This window comes from Carica papaya, chromosome 8 (assembly GCF_054855325.1).
Source record: "Carica papaya isolate Zhongbai chromosome 8, ASM5485532v1, whole genome shotgun sequence".
Lineage (NCBI taxonomy): Eukaryota > Viridiplantae > Streptophyta > Magnoliopsida > Brassicales > Caricaceae > Carica > Carica papaya.
In genome coordinates this window covers 1,749,497-1,773,255 of record NC_142316.1, presented here as the reverse complement: position 1 = coordinate 1,773,255, position 23,759 = coordinate 1,749,497, and the positions used below count along the sequence as shown (strand labels likewise).

The 23,759-nt window shown below is 35.0% G+C and overlaps 3 protein-coding genes across 4 annotated transcripts; all 3 read right to left on the bottom strand.

Annotated features, from left to right (window-relative positions):
- Positions 1 to 12,372: 12,372 nt before the first annotated feature.
- LOC110806806 (Protein kinase superfamily protein) lies at positions 12,373 to 14,334 on the bottom strand. Its single transcript, XM_022031747.2, has one exon. The coding sequence runs from the start codon at positions 14,065 to 14,067 to the stop codon at positions 12,643 to 12,645; it is 1,425 nt and encodes a 474-aa protein (XP_021887439.1). The 5' UTR covers positions 14,068 to 14,334; the 3' UTR covers positions 12,373 to 12,642.
- A 2,650-nt stretch (positions 14,335 to 16,984) lies between these two features.
- On the bottom strand, positions 16,985 to 18,922 carry ASAT1 (acyl-CoA sterol acyl transferase 1). The gene has a single exon (XM_022031715.2). The coding sequence runs from the start codon at positions 18,219 to 18,221 to the stop codon at positions 17,163 to 17,165; it is 1,059 nt and encodes a 352-aa protein (XP_021887407.1). The 5' UTR covers positions 18,222 to 18,922; the 3' UTR covers positions 16,985 to 17,162.
- Positions 17,561 to 22,011, bottom strand: LOC110806782 (Excinuclease ABC, C subunit, N-terminal). 2 transcript variants are annotated; one of them, XM_022031717.2, is made up of 4 exons: positions 21,740 to 22,011; positions 20,589 to 20,695; positions 19,164 to 19,378; positions 17,561 to 17,695 (listed from the first exon to the last, which is right to left on the bottom strand). In XM_022031717.2, the coding sequence occupies exons 1-3, from the start codon at positions 21,976 to 21,978 to the stop codon at positions 19,182 to 19,184; spliced, it is 543 nt and encodes a 180-aa protein (XP_021887409.1). In that variant the 5' UTR covers positions 21,979 to 22,011; the 3' UTR covers positions 17,561 to 17,695; positions 19,164 to 19,181. The 2 variants fall into 2 exon arrangements, with proteins under 2 accessions (XP_021887409.1, XP_021887408.1); XM_022031716.2 differs by lacking the exon at positions 17,561 to 17,695 and having other exon boundaries at positions 18,991 to 19,378.
- Positions 22,012 to 23,759: the final 1,748 nt, after the last annotated feature.

Here is a 23,759-nt window from a genome sequence, read left to right as displayed (position 1 = left end):
TCCGACTGCCAAAAAAGGTAAAAATTTTCCTACTCACTTGAAATTTAATTCCGAGCACCCCCATGGCCGAATCAGAACAAATCGAATAGCAAGTGAGTCGAAAACTGTGGGCAAAACCCGACGCTGCCACTGCAAACAAACCTGCAACCTCCTCCGATAAGCTACTTTTCATTTCCTGTTTCGTGCGATTTTTCCACCTTGTGTTCACCGTTCTATTTTTTACAAGTTTACCGAAGAAAAACTCTCAGCTGCGAAGGTGAGCCGCCAGCACCGCCGCACCCAGAAAACCCCATCGTCAGTAGATTTCTATTTTTTATTATTTTTTTTACCAACCGAGGCCCTCTAACGTCTTTTTTCGCAGGGATATGTATAAAGTCGGTCAAAACCAACCAAAACTTGCTGAAAATGGCCAGTCGAGATAAACTGCCGCCGCAGGCAGTGGTGTCGCCGCCATGTCGGAACCCCAAAATTGGCTGGAAAGAATTTTTTACACCGATTTTGAATTCCTAAGGTATTTTTAGGTACGTGACAAATGTTTTGGATTCAGCATGGATAATTCAGGAAACTTGGGGACCGAGAGTACGTGCAGTAAAAAGTTCAATATTTCAAACACCGATTTGGATAAAGATCCCTCACCCTTTTCTCCATTACAGCAAATTGAAGCTTAATAATTAATAATTGTGTATTTTTATGAAAAATTAGAAAACCCTAAAAATAATTACAGCTCACTAATAGAGCCGGAACCGATTAGTTCATAGTCGTTTCGATTTTCTATTTATTTTTCTGTGTTGCTTATATTTGTTTACTATTATACTGTGCGTAATTTAATTGATGATTTTTAGGGTCCTTTTGGTTAATTTGTTATTTTTTGCATTGCATGCTGATATTTTGGTCATTGGTTATTTGGCTGTATTAAACTATATTATTGTCTAAATGAATTATGAGTATAAAATGAGATATAGTTATTGCATGGTTGATTGTTATGCTGATGACAATCTGTATGGGAAAGACTTACTGGGTATCCAAAAAAGGGCAGATGGGTCCAGTACATAAGGAACCCTACTGTGAACGTTACCTCAGTCGGACGAGGTTGAGAAGTCCCTTACTAGTAAAGTTGAGGAGATATGGTTCACCTTAATATCAGACGGGGTATCGAGGTGGTGGAATGTTTGGCGCCCATTACCGGACGGGGTATGAGGACGACTGGTTAATTATTTAATTGGATATTGGGTTCACAAGTAGGAGGAAATCCTTATGGATCCCAGGGGTACCGGTAAGCGGGTAAAAATATAAAATGATCGTTTTTTGTTATCTTTTATGTGATAAATAATAGTACATGAATATAAGTTTTCATAAGTTATTGTTGGAAAAAACTTATAACACAAATGTGGAATAAATAATTTTCTTTATAGTAAATGAATTTACATTAAATTAAGGACTCCATTAGTTACTTTTCTGATTTCCACCAATCTTCAATTTTTCGTATCTATAATTAGTGTGATATTCTTATTGGACTAGTGTAGCTCACCCCTTCATTAACTATTTCAGATCAAGAGAACTAAAATTCAGATCTCGATCAACAAGGGAATTGTGAATAGTTTGCCACCCGGATCCCTTTCAAAAGCTAGTGAAGGTCATCCTAGGATTGTTTAATTATTTGTCTTTCGTTTATTTCTTTAATTTTTATTTATTCTTTTATAAAGGACATTCCTGTAGCCTTATTGAGCATTCTAAAGTATTATATAATGAATGTAAACCCTAAGTCTATTATTTCATTTCCGCATTTAATTTATGATTTTATTTTCATTTAAGTTCTGAGCCTTTACAATTGGTATCAGAGCCACATTCCTTGAAACCATTCCTTACACAATTATTTAAAAACACTAAAAACGAACTCTCGTCTAACCATTCCTTGTGAAAAATAAGTACAAAGACACGAGAAGATGAGGTCCCTTAATGAACAGGGCAGCCCAAGACGGATCACTTCGAGAGGATGTTGATTGGCTCTTCGAGATTTTAGAAAGACTCATCTCTGCCTAGTAAGTCAGGGAAGAGATGAGGGAATGGTAGGTTATTACCGTAGGTTTATAAAAGGATTTTCTAGTCTAGCTTCTCCTTTGACTCGGCTCGCAAAGAAGAACGTCAAGTTTGAGTGGAATGAGGACTATGAAATGAGCTTTTCAGAACTAAAGAAGTGGTTGACTACTGCACTCATGTTGGCTTTACCGAGTGGGACAGGTGGATATACAGTTTATAATGATGCGTACTAGTTGGGGCTGGGTTGTGTTATGATGCAGCATGGGAAGGTCATAGCCTACGGGTTCAGGCAGTTGAAGAGTCATGAGAAAAACTACCCCACCCATGACTTAAGACTTACTGTGATTATCCACATCTTAAAGACTTGGTGCCATTACTTGTATGGGGAGACTTTTCATATCTATACCGATCATAAGAGCTTGAAACACATATTTACTCAAAATGATCTCAACATGTGTCAAAGATAATGGATAAAATTCATGAAGGACTACGATTGCAATATTTTGTATCACCCAAGCAAGGGCAACGTGGTAGCTGATGCACTTACCAGAAAAAGTGAAGGTATATTAGTTCACCTAATAGTTTCTGAATGCAGAGTAATAGGGGTCGTATAACATATGCGACTTCAGGACCTGAAGAGAGTTACATGTTTGGCCCACCTGACTGTTCAACCTGAGTTGATCTAGAGAATAAAGGAAGCTCAATTCACCGATTCTACCCTAGTAACTCTCAAGAAAGATACAGAACAGAGAGTAAATTTAGAATTTCGAGTCTTTGCCGATGGGTTGCTCAGATTTTAGGACATGGTGTGTGTTCTATGTGACAGTGAACTGAAAATGGATATTATGATAAAGGTTCATAGCTCAAAGTTTATCATGCATCTTGGAAGCACTAAAATGTATCAAAGTATGCGACCCAAATTTTAGTAGAACGGATGAAAAGAGAGGTGGTCGAATTTGTTTCTAAGTGTCTAGTGTGTCAGCAGGTTAAGGCAGAGCATCAATGCCCAGACAGGATACTTCAACCATTATCGATTCCAGAGTGGAAGTGGGAACACATCACAATAGATTTCGTGACAGAATTGGTTAGGGCACACTCAGGACATGATGTCATTTGGGCAATTGTTGACTGGCTCACCAATTCTTCTCATTCTTTGGCCATCAAGATGACCGACCCCTTAGACAAGCTAGCAATAATACATATCCGAGAGATAGTCAGGTTACATAGAATGCTAGTGACAGTAGTATCCGACAGGGACCCTAGGTTCACTTCTCGGTTCTGGTCTAGTTTTTAGCAAGTCATGAAAACGAAACTGTCTCTTAGTATCGCATTCCACCCTCAGACTGATGGATAATTAAAAAGGACGATCCGCACACTTGAAGATATGCTTCGAACTTATGTTCTTGATTTCGGGGGTTATTGGGATGATCATTTACTCTTAATAGAGTTTGTCTACAATAACAACTACCAAGCAAGTATCAGCATGGCTCCGTATGAGGTATTATATAGCCGCCCATGTAGATCGTCGATCTGTTGGGAAGAGGTAGGTGATAGGAAATTGTTCAGTCCAGATCTTGTGGAGGAAACTACAGCTAAAATAGTTAAGATTATGAAGAATATTTAAATGGCTCAGAGCAGTGAGAACAGTTATGTGGACACCCGGAAGAGGGATTTGGAATTTTAAAAAGGTGATCGAGTGTTCCTCAATATCACTCCTTTCAAGAGAATCAATAGGTTTAGCAAGAGGAAAAAACTAAATTCTCAGTTTATTAGGCCATTTGAGATCTTAAACAGAATTGGTACTGCCACCTGCAGACTGGCACTACCTTCAGAACTATTTAGAGTACATAATGTGTTTCATGTGTCCATGCTACGGAAGTACAACTCGAACCCCTCTCAAATCTTGGCCCATGAGCCCCTTTCACTTCAAAAAGATCTATCCTATAAGGAGGTACCAGTGGATATTATAAACCGAAATAGCAGAGTACTCCTCAACCGAAAAATTTCCTTCGTTAAGGTCTTATAGCAGAATCACACACAGAGAAAGGTTACATAAGAGCTAGAATCAGACTTCAGAGCCCAGTACTCCCAACTGTTTGATTGAGTGAGATGGGACAAATTTAAGGGACCAAATTTCTTTTAAAAGGGGGAGAGTTATAATACTCGATCCCGAAATTTGATCTGAAATTAATTTTAACATTTTAAATATATAAAAAATTTATTTTTAAATTAATTCATTTTAATTTTTGTTGAATTTATGGAAAAAAAAATAGGTTATGGATGAAATTATGAAAAAAATGGATGCAAATTTGGATTCGATGGGTGTTTTTGAAAGAAAAATAAAAAACTGGAGGTCATAGTGCAAATAAAGAAAATTTTACCACATAGAACCGCCTAGTCAGCAACCCCGACGAACTGGAGCATGCCGCGTGGCAAGGCACGCTGACATCGGTACCACGCAAGATGTCACGTGGGCGATCCACGTGCCCCACGATTGAACAGCCTAAGATCGATCTCGTCCATGTGGACGGCCCTAATTTGTTCTCCTTTTAAACACGATCGAACAGTTGAGATCAAATTGTGATAAATGGTTTAAATTTATTTTTTTCTTAAATACGATCGGACGGTCGAAATCAAACGCGATGAATGGTATAGATTCGTTTCTTCCTTAGGCGCGATCGAACGGTCGAGATTAAACGCGATGTACGGCCTAGATTAACGTGACATGGGTATAAATATTTCACATCACACTAAACCCAAACCCTAACTGCTAGCCTTCCGCTGGAGAAGAAAAACCAATTATCGGAGAAGGGAGCCGACCACCACCGCACCGGAGTCACTTCTGACCGTCAAAAAATGTAAAATTTCTCCTACTCACTCAAAATTTGATTCCGAGCACCCCTATGGCCGAATCAGAGCAAAACAAACGGCAGGGGAGCCGAAAATCGCGGGCAAAACCCAACAGCACCGCTGCGAGCAAAACCCCCAACCTCCTCCGATGAGCCCCTTTCCATTTTCTGTTTCATGCGATTTTTTCATTGTTGTGTTCACCGTTCTGTTTTCTACAAGTTGACTGAAGAAAAACTCTCAACCGTGAAAGTGAGCCGGCGGAGCCGCCGCACCTGAAAAACCCTACCGTCGGTAGGTTTCTGTTTTCAATTTTTTTATGGCTAATCGAGGCCCCCTAACGTGTTTTTGCGAGGATATATATATAACCAGCCAAAACCGACCTAAAAGGGCCAAGCCGAGGTAAACCATCATCGCAGGCGGTGGTGCCGCCATGTTGGAACCCTGATATTAGCCAGAAAGGATTTTTTTATACCAGTTTTGGATTCCTATGGTATTTTTAGCTACATGACAAGAGTTTTGGATTCTGCATGGATAATTCAAAAAATTTGGGGACCACCAGTAGGCACAGTAGAAAGTTCAGTATTTCGAACACCGATTCGGGTAAGGATTCCTCACCTTTTTCTCTGTTACGGCAAATTGAAGCTTAATAATTAATAATTGTGTATTTTCATGAAAAAATAGAGAACCCTAAAAATAATTACAGGTCATTAGTGGAGCTGGAACTGATTAATTCACAGTCGTTTCGATTTTCTGTTTATTTTTCTGTATTGTCTATATTTGTTTACTATTATACTGTGCATAACTCAATTATTGCCTTTTAGGGTCTTTTTGGTTATTTTGTTATTTGTTTTTCCTGCATTGCATGTCGATATTCTGGTCATCGATTATTTGGCTGTATTAAACTATATTGTTGTCTAAATAAACTATGAGTATAAAATGAGATATGGTTATTGCATGGTTAATTGTTATGCTGATGGAAATCTGTATGGGAAAGACTTACTGGGTACCCGAAAAATGACGGACAGATTCGGCACATAGAGAACCCTACCGTAAATATTACCTCAATCGGATGGGGCTGGGAAGTCTCTTACCAGTAAAGTTTGGGAGATATGGATTACCTTCATACCGGACGAGGTATCAAGATGGTGAAATGTTTCACGTCCATTATCAGATAGGGCATGAGAACAGTCGGTTAATTATTTAATTTGATATTGTGTTCATGAGTAGGAGGACACTCCTATGCACCCTCAGGGGTACCGGTAAATTGGTAAAAATATAAAATGATTGTTTCTTTTTATCTTCTATGTGATAAATAATAATACATGAATATGAATTTTCATAAGTTATTGTTGGGAAAGACTTATTACACAAATGTGGAATAAATGGTTTTCTTTATAGTAATAAATTTACATTAAATTAAGGGCTCTATTAGTTATTTTTATTATTTTTACAAATCTTCAGTTTTTCGTATTTATGATTAGTGTGATATTCTTACTGAACTAGTATAGCTCACCTCTTTATTAATTATTTCATATTAAGAGGACCAAAATTCATATCCCGATCAACAAGGGAGTTATGAATAGTTCACCATCCAAACTCCCTTCAAAAGCTAGTGAATGTCATCCTAAGATTGTTTAGTTATTTGTTTTTTGTTTATTTTTTTTATTTTCGTTTCTTCTTTTAGAATAGATATTCTCATAACCCTATTAGGCATTCTAAAGTATTGTGTAAGGAATATAAACTCTAACTCTATTATTTCGTTTCCGCATTTAATTTATGACTTTATTTTCATTTAAGTTCTGGGTCTTTACGTCTTTAGTATAAGCCTTCAACACTAAACAAATATAGATTCGAGTTAATGGTGACTATATTCGAGCATATAATTATTTATTTTCATATACTTTTAATTTTAGCAATGGTATATAACTTATTATTTTTATAAATACATTATAAATTAATAATAATCAACCCATAATATTTTATATAATAAAATTAATAACTTAATTTATCAATAAATTAATAAAATTACACTGATTAAATTAGTTTTAAGTTCAAAAAATTATAACATATTTAATGAAAAAATATTTTATAGTAACTAAAAATTTTTAATTAAAGTACTATTTACGAAAAGAATAAAAACCCAAATTAATTTTTTAACAAATTAAGAAAAAAAAAAGACAAAAAAAAATTATTTGGGTAAGTGTCAAATACTTGGAATTGGTCAAAGCCTTGATTTATGGTAAAGGAGTACAAATTTTCTTCCCTCGAAGCTTTGAAAAGAAGACTTCTCTTTCTGAAATTCATGTAAAATTTCATATTTAATTAAATTAAAGTTTTAAGAGGTTAATTTTCAATAATTTTTCTAATTAAATTATGTAACACCCAAATTTTTATTTTTATTATTATTAGAATTATTTTTGTAACGCCTGAAAAATTTGTTATTTTATTATTATTAAATATTTTTATTAAGTTAAAAAAAAAAAAGTGCGCAACGTCAGCAGCCACGTCAGCAGACCCAATCAGCAGTCCTGGCCAACCAGGACCTGCCACGTGGCAAGACCACGTCGACCGGGGACGGGCCACGTTGGCGATCCGCGTACGCGCGATCGGACGGCCCAGATCAAGCGTGCGCACGAACGGCTCAGATTAAATCAAAATGGACGGCTGAGATCAAAAGGCAAAAGGGTATAAATAGAACCCCCATACCTGACCACAAAAACCCTAGCCGCCTGCCCTCGCCGGAGAAGACGAACCAGACGCCGGAGAAGCCGGCCGCCGCCACCCGCCGCCGCACCAGGGAGATTTCCGACCGCCGATCGAGGTAAATTTCATACCCCCGACTCGTTTTTCCGCGCTGATTTCCTCTGTGGCCAAATCAGAGCCAAAATCCCGGCCAAACAACCGGAAAACATGGCCGAAACCCAGCGGCGCTGCCGCGCCCCTCCTCGATTTTTGCCTCCGATGAGGCCCTTCCCGGCCTCCGTTTGATGCAATTTTTATATCACCGTGATCACCATTCTTTTCTCTACAGGTTGATCGGAGCCGAATCACCAAAACACGAATCTCACCAGAGAGCCGCCGCACCCGAGAGCACCGCAGCTGGTAAGCTTCGGTTTTTCGTAATTGTTTGGCCCCCCGAGGGCCCTAGGGTTATTTTATCGCAAGGACCGATGCAAGTGTGGCCGAATTCGGCCGGAAACGGTCGAAAACGGCCAACCCGAGGCGAATCGCCGTCGCCGGAGCACGGCGGAGCCGCCGTCGCCGGAGCACGGCGGAGCCGCCGTGCCGGAATTGCGATATTGGCCAAAAAGGGGCCCTGGGCCTAATTTGGAATTTTTTGGAACACGTGCAGGTACCAGTAGTGCGTTTCAGTTCCCTGAAAAAAATTCAGGGAAAATTAGGGACAGCCTGTAGGCGCACTGTGAAGCCGTGTTCGGACCCCGAAACGAGTAAGGACCCCTCACCCTATTTCCTATCATGGTATTAAAGTTCAATAATGATAAAACGGTATTTCTTGAATCAACGAATGTGTGAAATTGCTTAAGGTCGCTAATGGAGCCGAGTCTAGTGTGTTTGTCGGTTAACTGTTATTTGGCCTATTTTACAGTTTTAAATGCACTATGAGGTTTGATGTTTTCATTTTATAGTTTCGTGTGCATATTTTACTGTTTTATTGATTATGGGTTGAATGACTGAGATACCGATGCTGTATGTTGTCTGTTTGGCATAAATTACTGTTTTACTTGTTTGTATGTGAATTGATGATGCTGACTGAGGAAAAGGAGAATGAAAGATTATGTGGATTGATAATTGTATAATGTGGTCAGCCTGACTAGATATCCTAGGAGATGGTGGACGGACCGGGTCCGTAGGGAACCCTACCGGGATTGTGGTCTCTCATACCGGACGGGGTATGGAGACCCTATGTGTTTTGGCGCCCATACCGGACGGGGTATTGAGGTTTATAGTTTTGGCGCCCATACCGGACGAGGTATGGGGACGGCCCTGGAATCTGATTACAAGTGTTAAGGGTTAACGGGTAGCGGGACCCCTATGGATCCTTATAGATATTAGTAGGCTAGTAAATGAGGAAAATTATGTTGTGTAATGATTGAATTACAAAAGGCGTGATAAGTATTATGTTATACAGTTTATATGATTTCATGATGATGATAATGTTATTGCTTTCGTATATTGTTTTATGAATTTCACCGAGGTAAGTGGATGGTAAAGGATTTATTATGGATAAAAGGATTTGTTGTAAATTATGCTCCATTGGTCTTTTTGTGTTTTCTACCCACATTTACCTCCGTGACGGTGAGATATCGTGATGTCTTTACTGGGCTAGTGTAGCTCATTCCTTATTTAATCATTTCAGATCAGGAAGACATTGTTCCCGAGCCTGTTCCGCAGGAAGACGACGAAGGGGACGCCTAAAGACTTCATAGTCATATTCATAGCTTTTACTTTCGAGTTTCTCTTTTACTTAGTTTGATCTTTTATATTTTGAGCACGTTTTTGGTTTTAGTGTAAGGGATGTTAATCGAAATTTTGACTTCGCTTCCGCATTTGACATTTTTAATACACATATTTCATTTTAAATTTCCGGGGCCGTTACAATTTTGATTTTATTTTATTTTAATAATTAATTTATTAGGTAATAATTATATAGTTTTAATTTAATTTAATAGAAATAAAAATAATAATGATGATAAAAAGGGGTAAAATTATTTTTTGGATTTAACTGAAAATGACTTTGGAAAAAATTGGTGAAAATTTAGATTATTGAGGTATTTTTAAAAAGAAAATCGAAAACCGGGGGTCAAAACGCAATTTAAAAAAATTACACCATGTCAACAGCCATGTCAACAGCCTGGTCAGCAGCTCCGGCCAACCAAGACACGCCGCGTGGCAGAGACGCTGATGCGGGAAGGAACCGACCGCCGCCACCCGGCGCCGCATCAGAGCACCTTTTGGCCGCCAAACGAGTTAAAGTTTCTCCCCTTGGCTCAGTTTTGGATGCTGAACCCACCTGTGGCCAAATCGGAGCCAAACCACCGGCCAATTGGCCGAAAAACACTGCCAAAGTCCAGCGGCGCCGCTGCGAGTTTCTTCGATTTTTGCCTCCGATGATGCCCTTCCCGATTCCCATTCGATGTAATTTTTACACTACTGTGACCACTGTCCTTTCTTCTACAGGTTGATTGGCGTAAAACATCAAACCGCGACTCGCGCTGAAGAAACCGCCGCACCCGAGAGCTCCGCCGCCAGTAAGTCTCGATTTTTTGGATTTTTTTGGCCCACCGAGGACCCTAGGGGTGTTTTATCATAGGAACCAATGCAAGTTTGGCCGAATTCGACCGAAAACGGTCAAAAACGGCCAACCTGAGGTGGATCGCTGCCGTGGGCGGTAGTGTCGTCGCTAAAGCACGGTAGAACCGCCGTACCAGAACTCTGAAATTGGTCGAATATGCCCTAGGTCTGATTTGGAATTTTTGGGGACATGTACAGGTACCGGAAGTGTGTTTCAGTTTTTAGAAAAAAATTCAGGGAATCTAGGAACTGCCCATAGGCGCAGTGAGAACTCGATTTCAGACTCTAAAACAAGTAAGAATCCCTCAACCTATTTTCTATCACGGCATTAAAGCTTAATAAATGATAAAACGGTATTTTATGAATTAATAGATATGTATAATTAATTAAGATTGCTAATGGGGCCCGAACTTGATGTATTTTTCGGTTTGTTCCTGTTTGATGTATTTTACAATCTAAATACAATATAGTATTTGATTGTTTATTCTGTAATTTCATATGCATGAATCACTGTTTAATCTATTATGTTTTGAATTATTGTGAACCCGATGTTGTGTTGCCTTGTTTGGTGTGCGTTACTAGTTTACGTATTCATGTTGATTGGGTAATTGAGACTAAGAAAAATAAAAAGGGTATGTGAATTTATAAATGGATAAGTTGACAGTCTCACTAGATATCCTGCGAGATGGTGGACGGACCGGTCCATAGGGAACCCTACCTGGAACGTGGTCTCTCATATCGAATAGGGCATGGAAACTTTAAATATTCTGTCGCTCATACCGGACAGGGTATGGGGACGACCCACTTCACTCTCATACCGGATGGGGTATTGAGGTTTATGGTTTTGTCGCTCATACCGGACGGGGTATGGGGACTGTCCTGGAATTAAGGTAAATGGTTTACGAGTAGTGGGGACCCCTATGGATTCCCATGGATACTAGTAGGCTGATAAAAGAGAAAATTTGTTGTCTGATGATTGAAATACAAAAGTATGATATGTGTTATGTTACAAAATGTGCATGATCTTATGATGTTTATAATATTATTATTTTCATAAGTTATTTTCATGAATCTCACCGAGATAAGTGGACAGTAAAAGATTTTATTATTGATAAATGAATTTGTTATAAATTATACTCCATTTGTCATTTTTGTTTTCTACCAACATTTATTTCTGTGACAGTGAGATAGTATGACATCTTTACTGGGGTAGTGTAGCTCATTCCTTACTTAACCATTTCAGATCATGAGGAATTGGTTCCCGAACCCGTTCCGCATGAAGACGGCGAATAGAAGTCTAAATATTTATTAGTTTTCCTTATAGTATTCATTCATAGTATTTCCTTCAATTAGTTTATTCTTTCATATTTTTAATACGTTTTGATTATTGTCTAAGGGATGTTAATCATAATCTATTTTATTTCGCTTTCGCACTTAGAATAAATGTATACATTTCTTTTTAATTTCTGGAGCTATTACGAATAAATGTATAGTAACTGAAATTTTTTAATTAAAGTACTATTTACAAAAAGAATAAAAACCCAAATTAATTTTTTAACAAATTAAGAAAAAACAAAAGACAAAAAAAAATAATCTGGGTAAGTGTCAAATACTTGGAATTGGTCAAAGCCTTGATTTATGGTGAAGGAGTACAAATTTTCTTCCCTCGAAGCTTTGAAAAGAAGACTTCTCTTTTTGAAATTCATGTAAATTTCATATTTTCAATAATTTTTCTAATTAAATTATGTATAAATTGTTCATGTTAATTCCATGTTTAAAAAATCTTGATCTGTCCTGAGTATATGCTTTATGTTTAAACTAATTCTAATTAAGTTCATAATTAGTACATTAATGTTATATTTTCGGTTCACACGATAGCTTTAGTTCCTAATCGGTTTCCAAAAAGTCTTAAGTTAAAAAATCGAATCGAGTGAATGCAACCCCTTACTGTGTACGATACGAATGATTGCCTTCGATTTCGAACCAAGGATGATCTTTCATTTCCATCTATAAGTACAACTATTCAGTAGTCATATAACACGAAATGAACTATTGTGATGAACATTCACAATACCAAAGTTTAACTTGCTCTATATATATACATATATATATATATATATGAACAAGAATTTTAACCAGTCCAGATGAAAGACAGATAAAGAAACAAAAGGATTAAAAACCTGTAAGATGGACATCAGCAATGTCCTTATCTACATTTCACTGAGGGAAAATGAACAAAAAACAAGGCGTCCACAATGTAAACAAAAGTAAGAGGGTTAATAGGTTGAAATTCACGAAGCAATTACACGCCAAAGAATTTTAAGTATAATTGACATGCAACCAAGAGAAGATTACAAGTCTCAGTTTTTGCTCCATTGTGAATTCATCTCCTTGATATATGTGTATATACACATATCATCAGAAGCCTAATATAGTTTGAAACTAGCCTTGAGCAAATATGTCATCTTCCCCTGCTGCATATAATTCTGAAATTTCACCAGCTGATTGATTTCTCCTCGTATGAAAGACTTCTTTATCATTACCCCGACTACGGAATTTATTTCTAACTCCAAATCTAGAACTCGATACCTCATTTCTAGACTTTGAACCAGGCTGTTCTAACCCACCAGCCTCTCCCCAAAATGCAGATTCCCCATCAGTACCAGACATTAGTTCCATCAAGTTGCTTCTGAATCCCAAATCCGAATACACTCTTCGTGAATCCTTTATTGTTTGCCTACTACCGATGATCTTACCATCCACATCCTCTCCTCTGCAATCATCACCCCCATGAGATTTTGATTTTCTAAATTCAACAGGACGACCCACGTTCTCCACCATCATACAAGGATTGTTAAAACCATTCCATGAATGGAGAGGAACCAATTTAGCCAACCCGGTTAACCAAACAACTACTTCTTTCATGGAAGGTCTCCTCTCCCTACAAGACCTAACACATTTAGTAGCAATTACAGCCAATTGCTTCCTAACAACAGGGTCTTTAAGAGGCGGAATTCTTGGATCATAAATGCTAAAAATCTTCCCTTTTTTCACCAGAGGAATCGCCCAATCAACAATAGAAGGTGGGGAATAAACAATATCAATGGCTTTTCTCCCACTAATTATCTCTAACAACAAAATCCCAAAACTGAAAACATCTGTTTTAGTACTCAAATTATCAGGGGTAACATAATTTGGATCAAGATACCCCATGGTTCCAGCAGGTGGGGTTGATCTAAGTCTGTAATCATCAACTCCACACCTAAGAGCTAACCCAAAATCTCCTAATCTTGCATTGAAATTTCTATCAATCAATACATTTGCTGATTTTATATCTCTATGTATGATGGGTGGTTTTTGTGAATGCAAAATTTCTACAGCCTTAGCAACTTGCAGAGCTAAACGAATTCGTCTACCCCAATTCAAAGGCCTAGAATTAGAACCAGAATTCAAATGAAGAACATCATAAAGAGTTCCATTACTCATAAACTCAACCACCAAAAGACGATCTTTGGAATTATCAGTAAAGCCTAGAAGATTAACCAACCTGGGGCTCTGAATCTTGGACAAGATCTCGATCTCGTTATCAACTTCCTGGCTAATTTCTTGATTAGCCTTTGAGGGTTTCTTGACAGCGACGCGGCGGCCGCGGAGGACGGCTTTATAAACGCTGCCGTGGCTGCCTTTACCGAGCAGTTTCCGATCGGAGAACCCATTGGTGGCTGCCTCAAGATCACTGTAATCAAACTGCTGGATCTTGATTACAGGCTTGTCAGCGGCTGGTTTGGAAGATGGGTTTTGGTTGGAAGTGGTGGAGGAGGAGATAACAGAGACTGCAGATTGTGCTTTGCAAGAAAGGTATCCCATTTAGGTGGATTCTGGGAATTCTGAGAAATGGGTTTGATTAATATGTGTGTGTGTGTGTGTGTGTGGTGAATCTGGTATTACACCATGAAGAAGAAGAAGAAGAAGAAGAAGAAGAAGAAGAAGAAGAAGGAGAAGATGGATTGAGGAATTTTGGTTAGAGGATTAAGAGATTTCATTGAGTTGTTTGTTTATGAATGGTGGTGGGAGAGAGGATGGATTTGACATGGTGTTTGTTGTATTGGCCAAATGGGTGTTGAATTGGGAGCCCCCACTTTTCAATTAGGGAATCCCTAGGCTTTTCTCCTTTTTTTATTTTAATATTTCTTTTAACTTTTTTCTCTTCAATATTTTATTTATTATTATGTATTTATCATTGGGTGTATAACTTTATATGAGTGGTGAAGTTATAATTTTACAATATCCATTACCTTCAATGGATAATTACCATTTCCTCATACACACACACTCACTAATGGTTCAAGTTTTGAATATGTTCTTCTCCTAATACTTGTTTAGAAGGCCTAACTCAAACTCAGTTTGATTCGAAAATCTCTTTTTATCTATCCGAATTTAATTCTATTCAAACCCGCATTTTAAAAAAAATTCATATTAAATCAAATTCAAAACGGATTAAATTAAGTGAATTTATATATAAAATATCATTCTCAATATTGAGAATAAATAATATTCATAAGTTTCTAAATTTTAACTAAACATAACTTAAGTTTGTGACATAAAGAGAATAAATTTTGGAAGAATTTAATTGTGATTTTTTTTAAAAAAATCAAACTATAATTTACAAATTAACATTTTTACTAATAAATTCACTAATTAAACATATTTTATATTGAGTTTAACAATAAATTAAATTATGTTTAATATCTTTAAGGGGGAAAAGCTTATTATTTGAATTAATTAATTAGTAGGAAGTCCACTAAATACCAATTTTTTTCTTTTATTTACTTAATTATGTCTTTTATCTTTTATTTTTTTTATAGGGTTTGTATTTTCATGTTATTAAATTGATTAGTCAAAGGAAGTAAAGTAAAAAAAAAAAAAAAAGCTTTACTATAAAATGACCATGTTTATATACACATAGTTTTTAATTAATTTATATATTATAATAAACGTATAGTTTAAAATCTTTATAAAAATGAATAAAATCGAACATATATTGTTATAATAATTTATTTATCGCAATAAAAATCCAAATCCAAAATTTTCTCCTTTCAACATTGATGAATTCTTCCTCACATAAATTCATGTTATTTAGATTATTGTAAGTATGTGGAATGCCAAAACTAATATTTGGTACATATAATGTATAGAAACAATCTAAATACTTATATAGTGAATAAAAATACTCTCAATATTTAAACACCCACTTATGTTCTTAATTACCCAAAACATTAAAAAAAATTCTCGTAGATTTCTAAAATGCAAAAAATAACAACAACAAAAAATACTATCGATCAAATAAAATTCCTATAAATAATATTATATACTCAAAATGTTTACAAACAATTTCTGAATATTGAAAATTCTAAAAAATTAACGTTAAATATATAAGATTAGATGTGACAGTTAGTCCAATCAACACTTAATTATTTAAATTTAACTTTTTTAAACAATATCATACTCGAATTTTATTTAAAATTTATTTACAAAAACACACAATTCCTATTTGATTTGACAAAGATTAAGCTTGAACGAGTTCAAAGAAATTTAAATTACATAAAATCAACTTTATTTTAAATTTAATTATAAGACGATATAAATTTTATAAAGTAAAATAAAAATTTACCCAAAATTAAATAATGTCAAAAAAATTTAATTTTGAATTTTAGAATTGAGATGTGATTCAATTTGATACTCAATTACTCACTCATTCATAGAGTTCGTACAATCTTATTTGGTGTATTTGATTTATGTATATAGGTCAATTGGGTACTTGATAACCCACCAACTTCACCAATTTAGGATAAGAATTAAATTATTGTAAATGAATTTGGCAAATTTCAATTATTATTATGTACTTACTCATACAATAATAATTGAAAAAAAAAATTGATATAAGATAATTATATATATATATATATATGTTTGGTCTAAAATCCATATTCCAATAATTGTCTTACACTTTTTTTTGTTTGAAATTTAGAACAAATGTTCAAACAAAAATATTTAAGTTAATAGTAATTTGATTTTTTTTTTAATTTTTTCAATCCGATTCAATTATTTTTGGTTTATCGAAAAAAATTAATTAATTAAATTGACCGTTACATATTCTTACACGTTAAATTCAAATGAACAACTTATCTGATCGTATATAGTAATTTAAGATATGTTAAAATGAGTCAAGAATTTTCCCAAGTTCAAAAATTCTCCTTATTTTTATATGTAAATTAATTTTCGTATCAAACATAAATATAATATTAATATAAAACTAACATGTTCAAAGTCTTCTCGACATAAAATTGAAAAATATTTGTTTTTTTGACAAATTCTCGCACCTTAAAAAAGTTCAAAGTCTTCATTAATAAAAACAAAAAAAAAAAAAGTAAATAGTCTTGAATTTTTTTATTCATAGTAAATTATACTCTAATTTTTAATTAATATATACAAATAATTAATTAAACATACATTCTCAGTTACTAATTGAAAAAATTTCACTTTTTTAGTACCATTTTATATATATATGTTAGAATTAAATAATTAATTAAAATTTTTTCTATCATGTTAAGCTTGAGTTTAAGCTTCTAAGATAATTGGACATAATATATATATATCCATTAAATACATACATATACAGATAATATGCTAATATAAACGTAATATATATATATATAGATTAGTTATATTAAAAAGTTGATTTAATCGAACAATTATTAAAAATAATGTTAGATGATTCTAAAAATTGAGATCCAACATGTGACAGCTAAATTTTATAACTACTATCAGTCGGTCAACGAATTTACGCGTACAAAATAAAAAATATAAAAATTCTAGAAAACATGGGTGCATCATCATATGACGTTTAAATGTAGTTCCGCAATCAGAACCGTTAAAACTGTGGAAAAATCAAAAGCCGTTGCCTAGACCACAATCTCCAGAGCCCTTTTACTTATATTCTTAACAAACGCGCCAACTGCCGCGTAGTCCTCAAACGCCTTCTCATCAATTCTACTCTTGGTAAACTGCGGGAGGAACAGCCAACTCCCGGTGACCAAAACGAATCCAACGGTGAGCAGGCAAGAGATCACTCGGGGAAACCGCCATCTGTCGGAAATCAATTTCTTCAAACCAATCTCGACCGTTGAACAAAATCCATGGATGAGAAAAAACGAGGTGATCTCCCCGGTGGGGGGCAGACGCGCCAAGTAGTAAAACATGAGTTCGTGCATTACACCGGAGGCTAAAAACGTGGTGAAGAAAGCTGGAAGTGGGGCCCATCTCCGACCAATCACCGGCGAGAAAATCTCACGGGTAGGTTCGTATACGGTCGGGTGCATGATACTGGTGACCATCAGATTCCATCGTCTTCCCCAAAAATCCTGCAACGAAGTTGCGAGATATGGTTCGTCGAATTGTGGTTCGAGCTCCAATCCGATAAAGGCTCGAGCCAGGGCTGCAACCATGGCGAGGATGAGCTCAAGGAGGAAGTAAATATGAAATGCGTATAATAATAATATAACTTTTGGGTGTATGTATTCGCTGTAGTCATACAGTTTGATCAAAGCGGCGACGCATAGACCTTTGATTGTGTAATTTACAGGACCCTCTTTGGGTTTTGGCGATGGGTGTTTCTGAGATTTAGAACCCAGATTTGTTTTTTGCTGGAGCTTGATGGGTAAGCAAGAAAGTGAGAGAAAGAGAGGGAAAGTGATGTTGGGGTGGGAAGAGAGAGGACCTTTGGAGAAAGCAAAGAGGAGAAGTTTGAAGTTGGCAAGCCACGAAAGAAAAAAACCAGTGGTGCCAAGAAGATGAGGAGAATGGAGATTGAGAGGGAGGAAGAAGAAGATAGAAATTATGGGGAGGAAGAAGATGAGTCTCGTGAATCCTTTTGGGATGAAGTTGCCGACTCGATAACAGTAATACAGACATGGGATTACTGTTAACCAGATCTTGATCAAGTTTCTGATCTCTTCCTCCATTTTTTCTTTTTGAAAAAGAAAAAATCGGATCGTGAACTTTCTTCTATTCTCTACTTGTTCATGTTTATTTATACGTCTTATTTTTCCCAGATGGTTTAATTTCTTTTTGAATCATGAGGAAAACTGGTTGGTAGTGTTGGATGGATGGCTCACGTGTATGTTATTTTAAGAAGGTTTATAAACTTCTTCAGATCCGTTGACAAACACCCACCCACGTTAAATAATAAATTAAATACACAAATCATATTAGTTTTTATAATATAAAGACTTTTTTCCTAAACTTCTAAAATCTAAAAATAAATCTAAGAAAATAATAACTATAATCTACCATTCATCTATTTCATTTATCGTGCTCACATTTTTCATTACCCGCTGGCCTTCTCTGCGTGTATATATCGAAACTCAGAATCGAATACTCCTATATATAAACTTTTCTCTTTCTTTTCCTGTTCTTCCTCTACATATAACATTTGATAATAGTACTAGAAGTGAATCAATGCATTTTCTATTTGTTTTGTTATCTTTTCATCGTCTATGAATCATTACTATCATTTTCTCCGTCATAAACAAGTCATTTATATTGACTAAATCATTATAAACATAGTATATAAATACTAAATATGTCATCTATATAACTTTCTCGAAATAGAATAAGCTCTTGAAAAAAATCAAATGAAGAACTTCTTCTATAAAGAATTCTTCCGAAAATTTTCATAGTTTTGGTTTATATATATATAGATATATAAATAATAGTAATGGAGTTAAAACATTTTCTCTCGAAAACTATTGGTTTGTGTTCTAGTTATTCAAAAAATACTCTGACTCTTAGATACTTTCATGAATAAAAGTATACATAAAAAAAAAAAAAGATATACACGTGTTATATATACATATATATATACTTTCAAATAAAAAAAAGATTCTTTGGATCCATAAACTTACTCCATGGCATGTGTTAAATTAGACAAGCTTCATCTGCCAGTCAACTGTTAGACGAGTGCAATCCAACAAACCCTTGAGTACTTTGTTTAGGGCAGTTTGCCTGTGCTGCAACAATGGAAGTGACCCATCATCCATCTCTGTAGTTGCTTCTTTATTGATCCTTTTTCGAGCCAATTTCCTCGAGAAACTTTTCCATTTCGATTCAAACTGACAAGCTGCGAGCCAAAATAAAGAAAAAAATTCAATAGCATCAGCTGCTAAGCTATACCATTTCATAAGAAAAATTTCAGGTCAAACCAACTCTACACCAGCTATATGCCAGACCAGTTGATTCATCAAATCATATTTAGCTTGTAATGGACTTAACTGACATATTTGATTCGATATTCACATCAATAAGAACTTTTATGAACTGTCTCAAGTTTTTGGATTTCAAACAGCATCTCCTAGGCACAAATTTTCCATGAATATGATGAAACAAAAAAATCAAATTCCATAAGATATATATTAGATTCTCTGTGTAATGATTTTATGGAATATCAGATAATTTCCCAAATAAGGTTGTTTTAAAACCTTGATTTATCTTCAAAGAGAGCACTTCTACATATCATTTTTACATGATCCATGCATCTACAGACATGGACTACGAGAAAGTGAATCATAGCATTGGCTTTTAAAGATCAGAATATGTAGAACTCTAACTTTATTTATTTGCTAACATATCCTTGAAATATAGAACTATATCACTCTTTTCATGATTGCACTATTTCACTCAAAACTTGGATTCATTGCAGATGCAACGCGATACGCATTTCACTAAGTAGGGATTAGAATTTAACCTCCAGAAATTTAAATTGGAACGGAATGAATTCATACACAAATATTATGGTCCCTTTCAAGATCCCAACGATATACTAATAATTAGAGAATGCTATAAGGAACCAATGGAAATTTAACTAAAAACGGCTTAATGTACAGCCACAGTTGGTATAAGTAATTCTTATTTAATGTTGCAAAAGTACAACCAATCATGGGTGTTTCTTAATTGAAAAGCAAAGAGATACTATATTTCTAACCATTTTATATAATGTTGAACAAAAAAGAATTGGCAAAATATAATCATCTGGTTCTACTTAGCCTTTGACAAAATAATAGAAAGCAGGAGACAATAAGATACTTGCGGCGGAAACAGAAATGAAACATTAAAATGAATAAGTTAATCTCAATAAGCCGACCAGATTCAAACAAACAGACCAATCACAGAAATTCCATAAATATTTAAAGAACTCCAACATTTTAGTAAATTTTGTAAAAAGAAAGAACTACAGTTAATGCATGTATCCATCAACTGAGTACTTATATATTTTCTTTCAAATGTTCATTGCTTGTAGATATTTGCCATAATTTTATGGTTTGTATAATTACCATCATTTTGGCAACTGAAACCATGAATTATGCAAGCACAAATCCAGGGCCTTCCTGCACGGGATGCTTTTGCACCACCTTTAATCTCACCATTATGTTGCTTCAGACTGCATATGAAATAATTGTTAGTATACTGCAATAACACATCTAAGCGAACATGAAACCGATCAAGGATTTCAAAAATCTTGCTGCCTAGGGAAAAAAATAAAAAAAGCCACTGCAAAACTTTTGAAGAGTATCAGCTGAAAGAGATAATTTGAATTATAGAAAGGATAGAAATCATATTCTTGAATAAAAATGTCCAAAACTATCAGCCGTCTACGATTCAATGATGAGACAATCTATAAAAGCCGTACATTGTGACTAAAGATGAAGATAGATTTACCAAATAGGTACACTTTCTTAAAACCAGTTTTGACAACTTGACCCCACTAACAATCTCCTCTCTGAGAAAGAACAGGAAATGAAATGTTTTGCGTGGCAAATGATAATCTGTTCTTAAACACTTCATAATTTTCCTAGAGAAATAGGCACTAAATCTACTCTCTGACGAACAGATAAGCTAAAAAAATCATGCCAGATACTTCTTTTATTAATCCTGAAAGTCTAGATTCTTCCTTGCAAAAAAAACTTTGAAACTAGCATCGACTCCAGAAAAACCCGGTTAGCACGGATAACAGAAGCAATTTAAACATCTATCAATAAGGTGACTAGGTATTTGGGGCTTTGGCAAAAGAACACCATCATAGGTCCTGCACTTGAAGTGTCAGCTTATATGGGAAATCACATTAACAGTATCACCAAATCAATGATACCCGGGTTCTGATATCACAATTATATTCATTCTTCTAAAAGTAGTTCCAATTAAATTCACACCAATAGAAAAATAATCAAACCATAGATATGTGATTTATTGATCAAATACTCTACACATATTCAAGCATCCCTTAATCTTTGCATTCTCTAGAAATAAATTAAGTGCCCTAACTCCCATGAATCCCATCAGACAGGTATTCAGCATAAGACAGTTCACCCATTTGGGGAAAAAAAAAATCTATAAGATTTAACAGGACCCAGATAAGCAATTCTCCAAAATTCACTGAAAAAAAATTCCTTCAAACGTGGATAAGACAGAAAAGAGTGACCTTTACCGTCGACCAAAATCGGTGGTGACCCCAACGTATGTCTTGATTGGTTTATTGGTAGATAGAATGAGATATACACACCATGATCTTGACTTTGATGTTGAACAGTCATGGGATTTTGCTTCAGATATTTTCAATGTTGATGATGAAGATGGTTGTGGTGGTAGTGGCGATGATTTTTGTGGGTTAGGGTTTAGGTGTTTTCTCTGATGAAATGTCTTTGAGAGCTGTCTAGTCATCATCATATCAAAATTCTTCAGATTTCAGATTCATATACGTTTCTGTTATTAAAGAAAAGGCCAATTTTTTTTTAAAAAAACCCTTATATTACATATTATATAACTGAAAAAACTATATTTTTAAAAAAATTATATACTATATACTGTACCATATAATATAAAAATTAAATTAATATAGTTATTATCTCTCTCATTTTATAAAGGAGTATAAGTTCAAATTAAATTATATATTTTCGTGCACGTTAATACATCTCATTTTTTTTTAGTAAATTTATATAATTCTTAGTTAAATATACATATATATCAATTATATTACAACCGAAATAAACTTATAATAAAAATATGCATTCATTAATTAAGTGATATGTATACCAATCATAATACAACAGAAGTAAATTCTAAATAAAGATATGCACGGGAGCACATCTTTTACTTAGAAAACCCCTTCTTTGTCAGCTCTTCGAGTTAGAAACCATCTTGACACTTCATTTCATATTTCCTTTTTTCCTCTCTTCCTTCTTTACAGTCATTTGGTTTTTTCTGATCATGAGTAGTACACATACCTGTAATGATCCATATGTGAGGAAAGAACCAGATGTTAGTAGGAAAAATGACAGAGACAAACCCTTGAAACTCTTTAATCCAGTAGCATTAAATATTAGTACAAGGCAACAGCAAGCACTAAATGAAGTGGATAAGAAACAAATTACCAACAAAGGTGCATGGGACATTGAAGGAAGTTTTGTTATCTTAAAAGAATGTTAATCAGATCTTTCAAGTGAAGAAATTGATTCTTCTGTAATGTCCTTTTAGATCAAGTTAATGGGGTTGCCTCTTGGTTTGTTCAATACGAATAATGCACATGCAATAGCTAAAAAGATCAGATCTGTTCAGGAAATTGATTTTGCAAGCAAGGAAGGGTCACAGGTTGATTATTTTCGAGTCGAAGTCTCTATTGAAGTCAACAAGCTATTGTTTCAAAGAATATTTTCTGTAAAACCACACAATCCTCAACACTGGATTCATAATATGAACTCTTGCTTGATTTTTGTTACTTATGTGGTAAGTTAGATCATGACCAAACATAATGCTTACAAGGGAAGCCATCTGTGATCAAGTCTCCATCTGGAATTTGGCTCAAACCATATAAGCCGTGGTTAAGAAATGATTTTTATCTTGAATATGGATGAGCCATAGAAAGCTCAAGATCATATCAAGCATGAATTTATTCAGGAAACAGATAATGTGGCATATATTAAAGACGAAGTTCTGTGAATGTGGGTTCCCACTGCGTATTAGCAAGGCCTCTTCATATGTGCCAACGAAAAGGAAGAATTGGGCTTCCTGCAAGGAAGCAATAAATTAAGCTAGAAGGCATCTATGTTTTCTAACTTTTCAACCTTCCTTCTTTTCCTGCAACTTAATTCAAAGAACAGATTTACAATACACATGCATGCATAGAAAAATTTTCCTATTTGATTAGTAAATTGTTTACAATCATAAAGAGAACAAATTTGTATCAGATACAATATTCCCACATGCTAAGGAAACTACTACGCAAGATCTCCCATTCCTATGAGGGATTACACTCTTTAACTTCATACAGTATGGAATCCAGATCCCACATCTTAAATCTTACTTGATGTTTTAGTATGGTGTGCAGGGTAAGATATGTATAATCCACTATCCCAAACAATTTTAACTCGTTCCTTTCAAGAAAAAATTTCAACTAATCTTCTTATTCTCCAAAATCAAGATTTACTTCAGGAATATCTCAAAGTTACTCT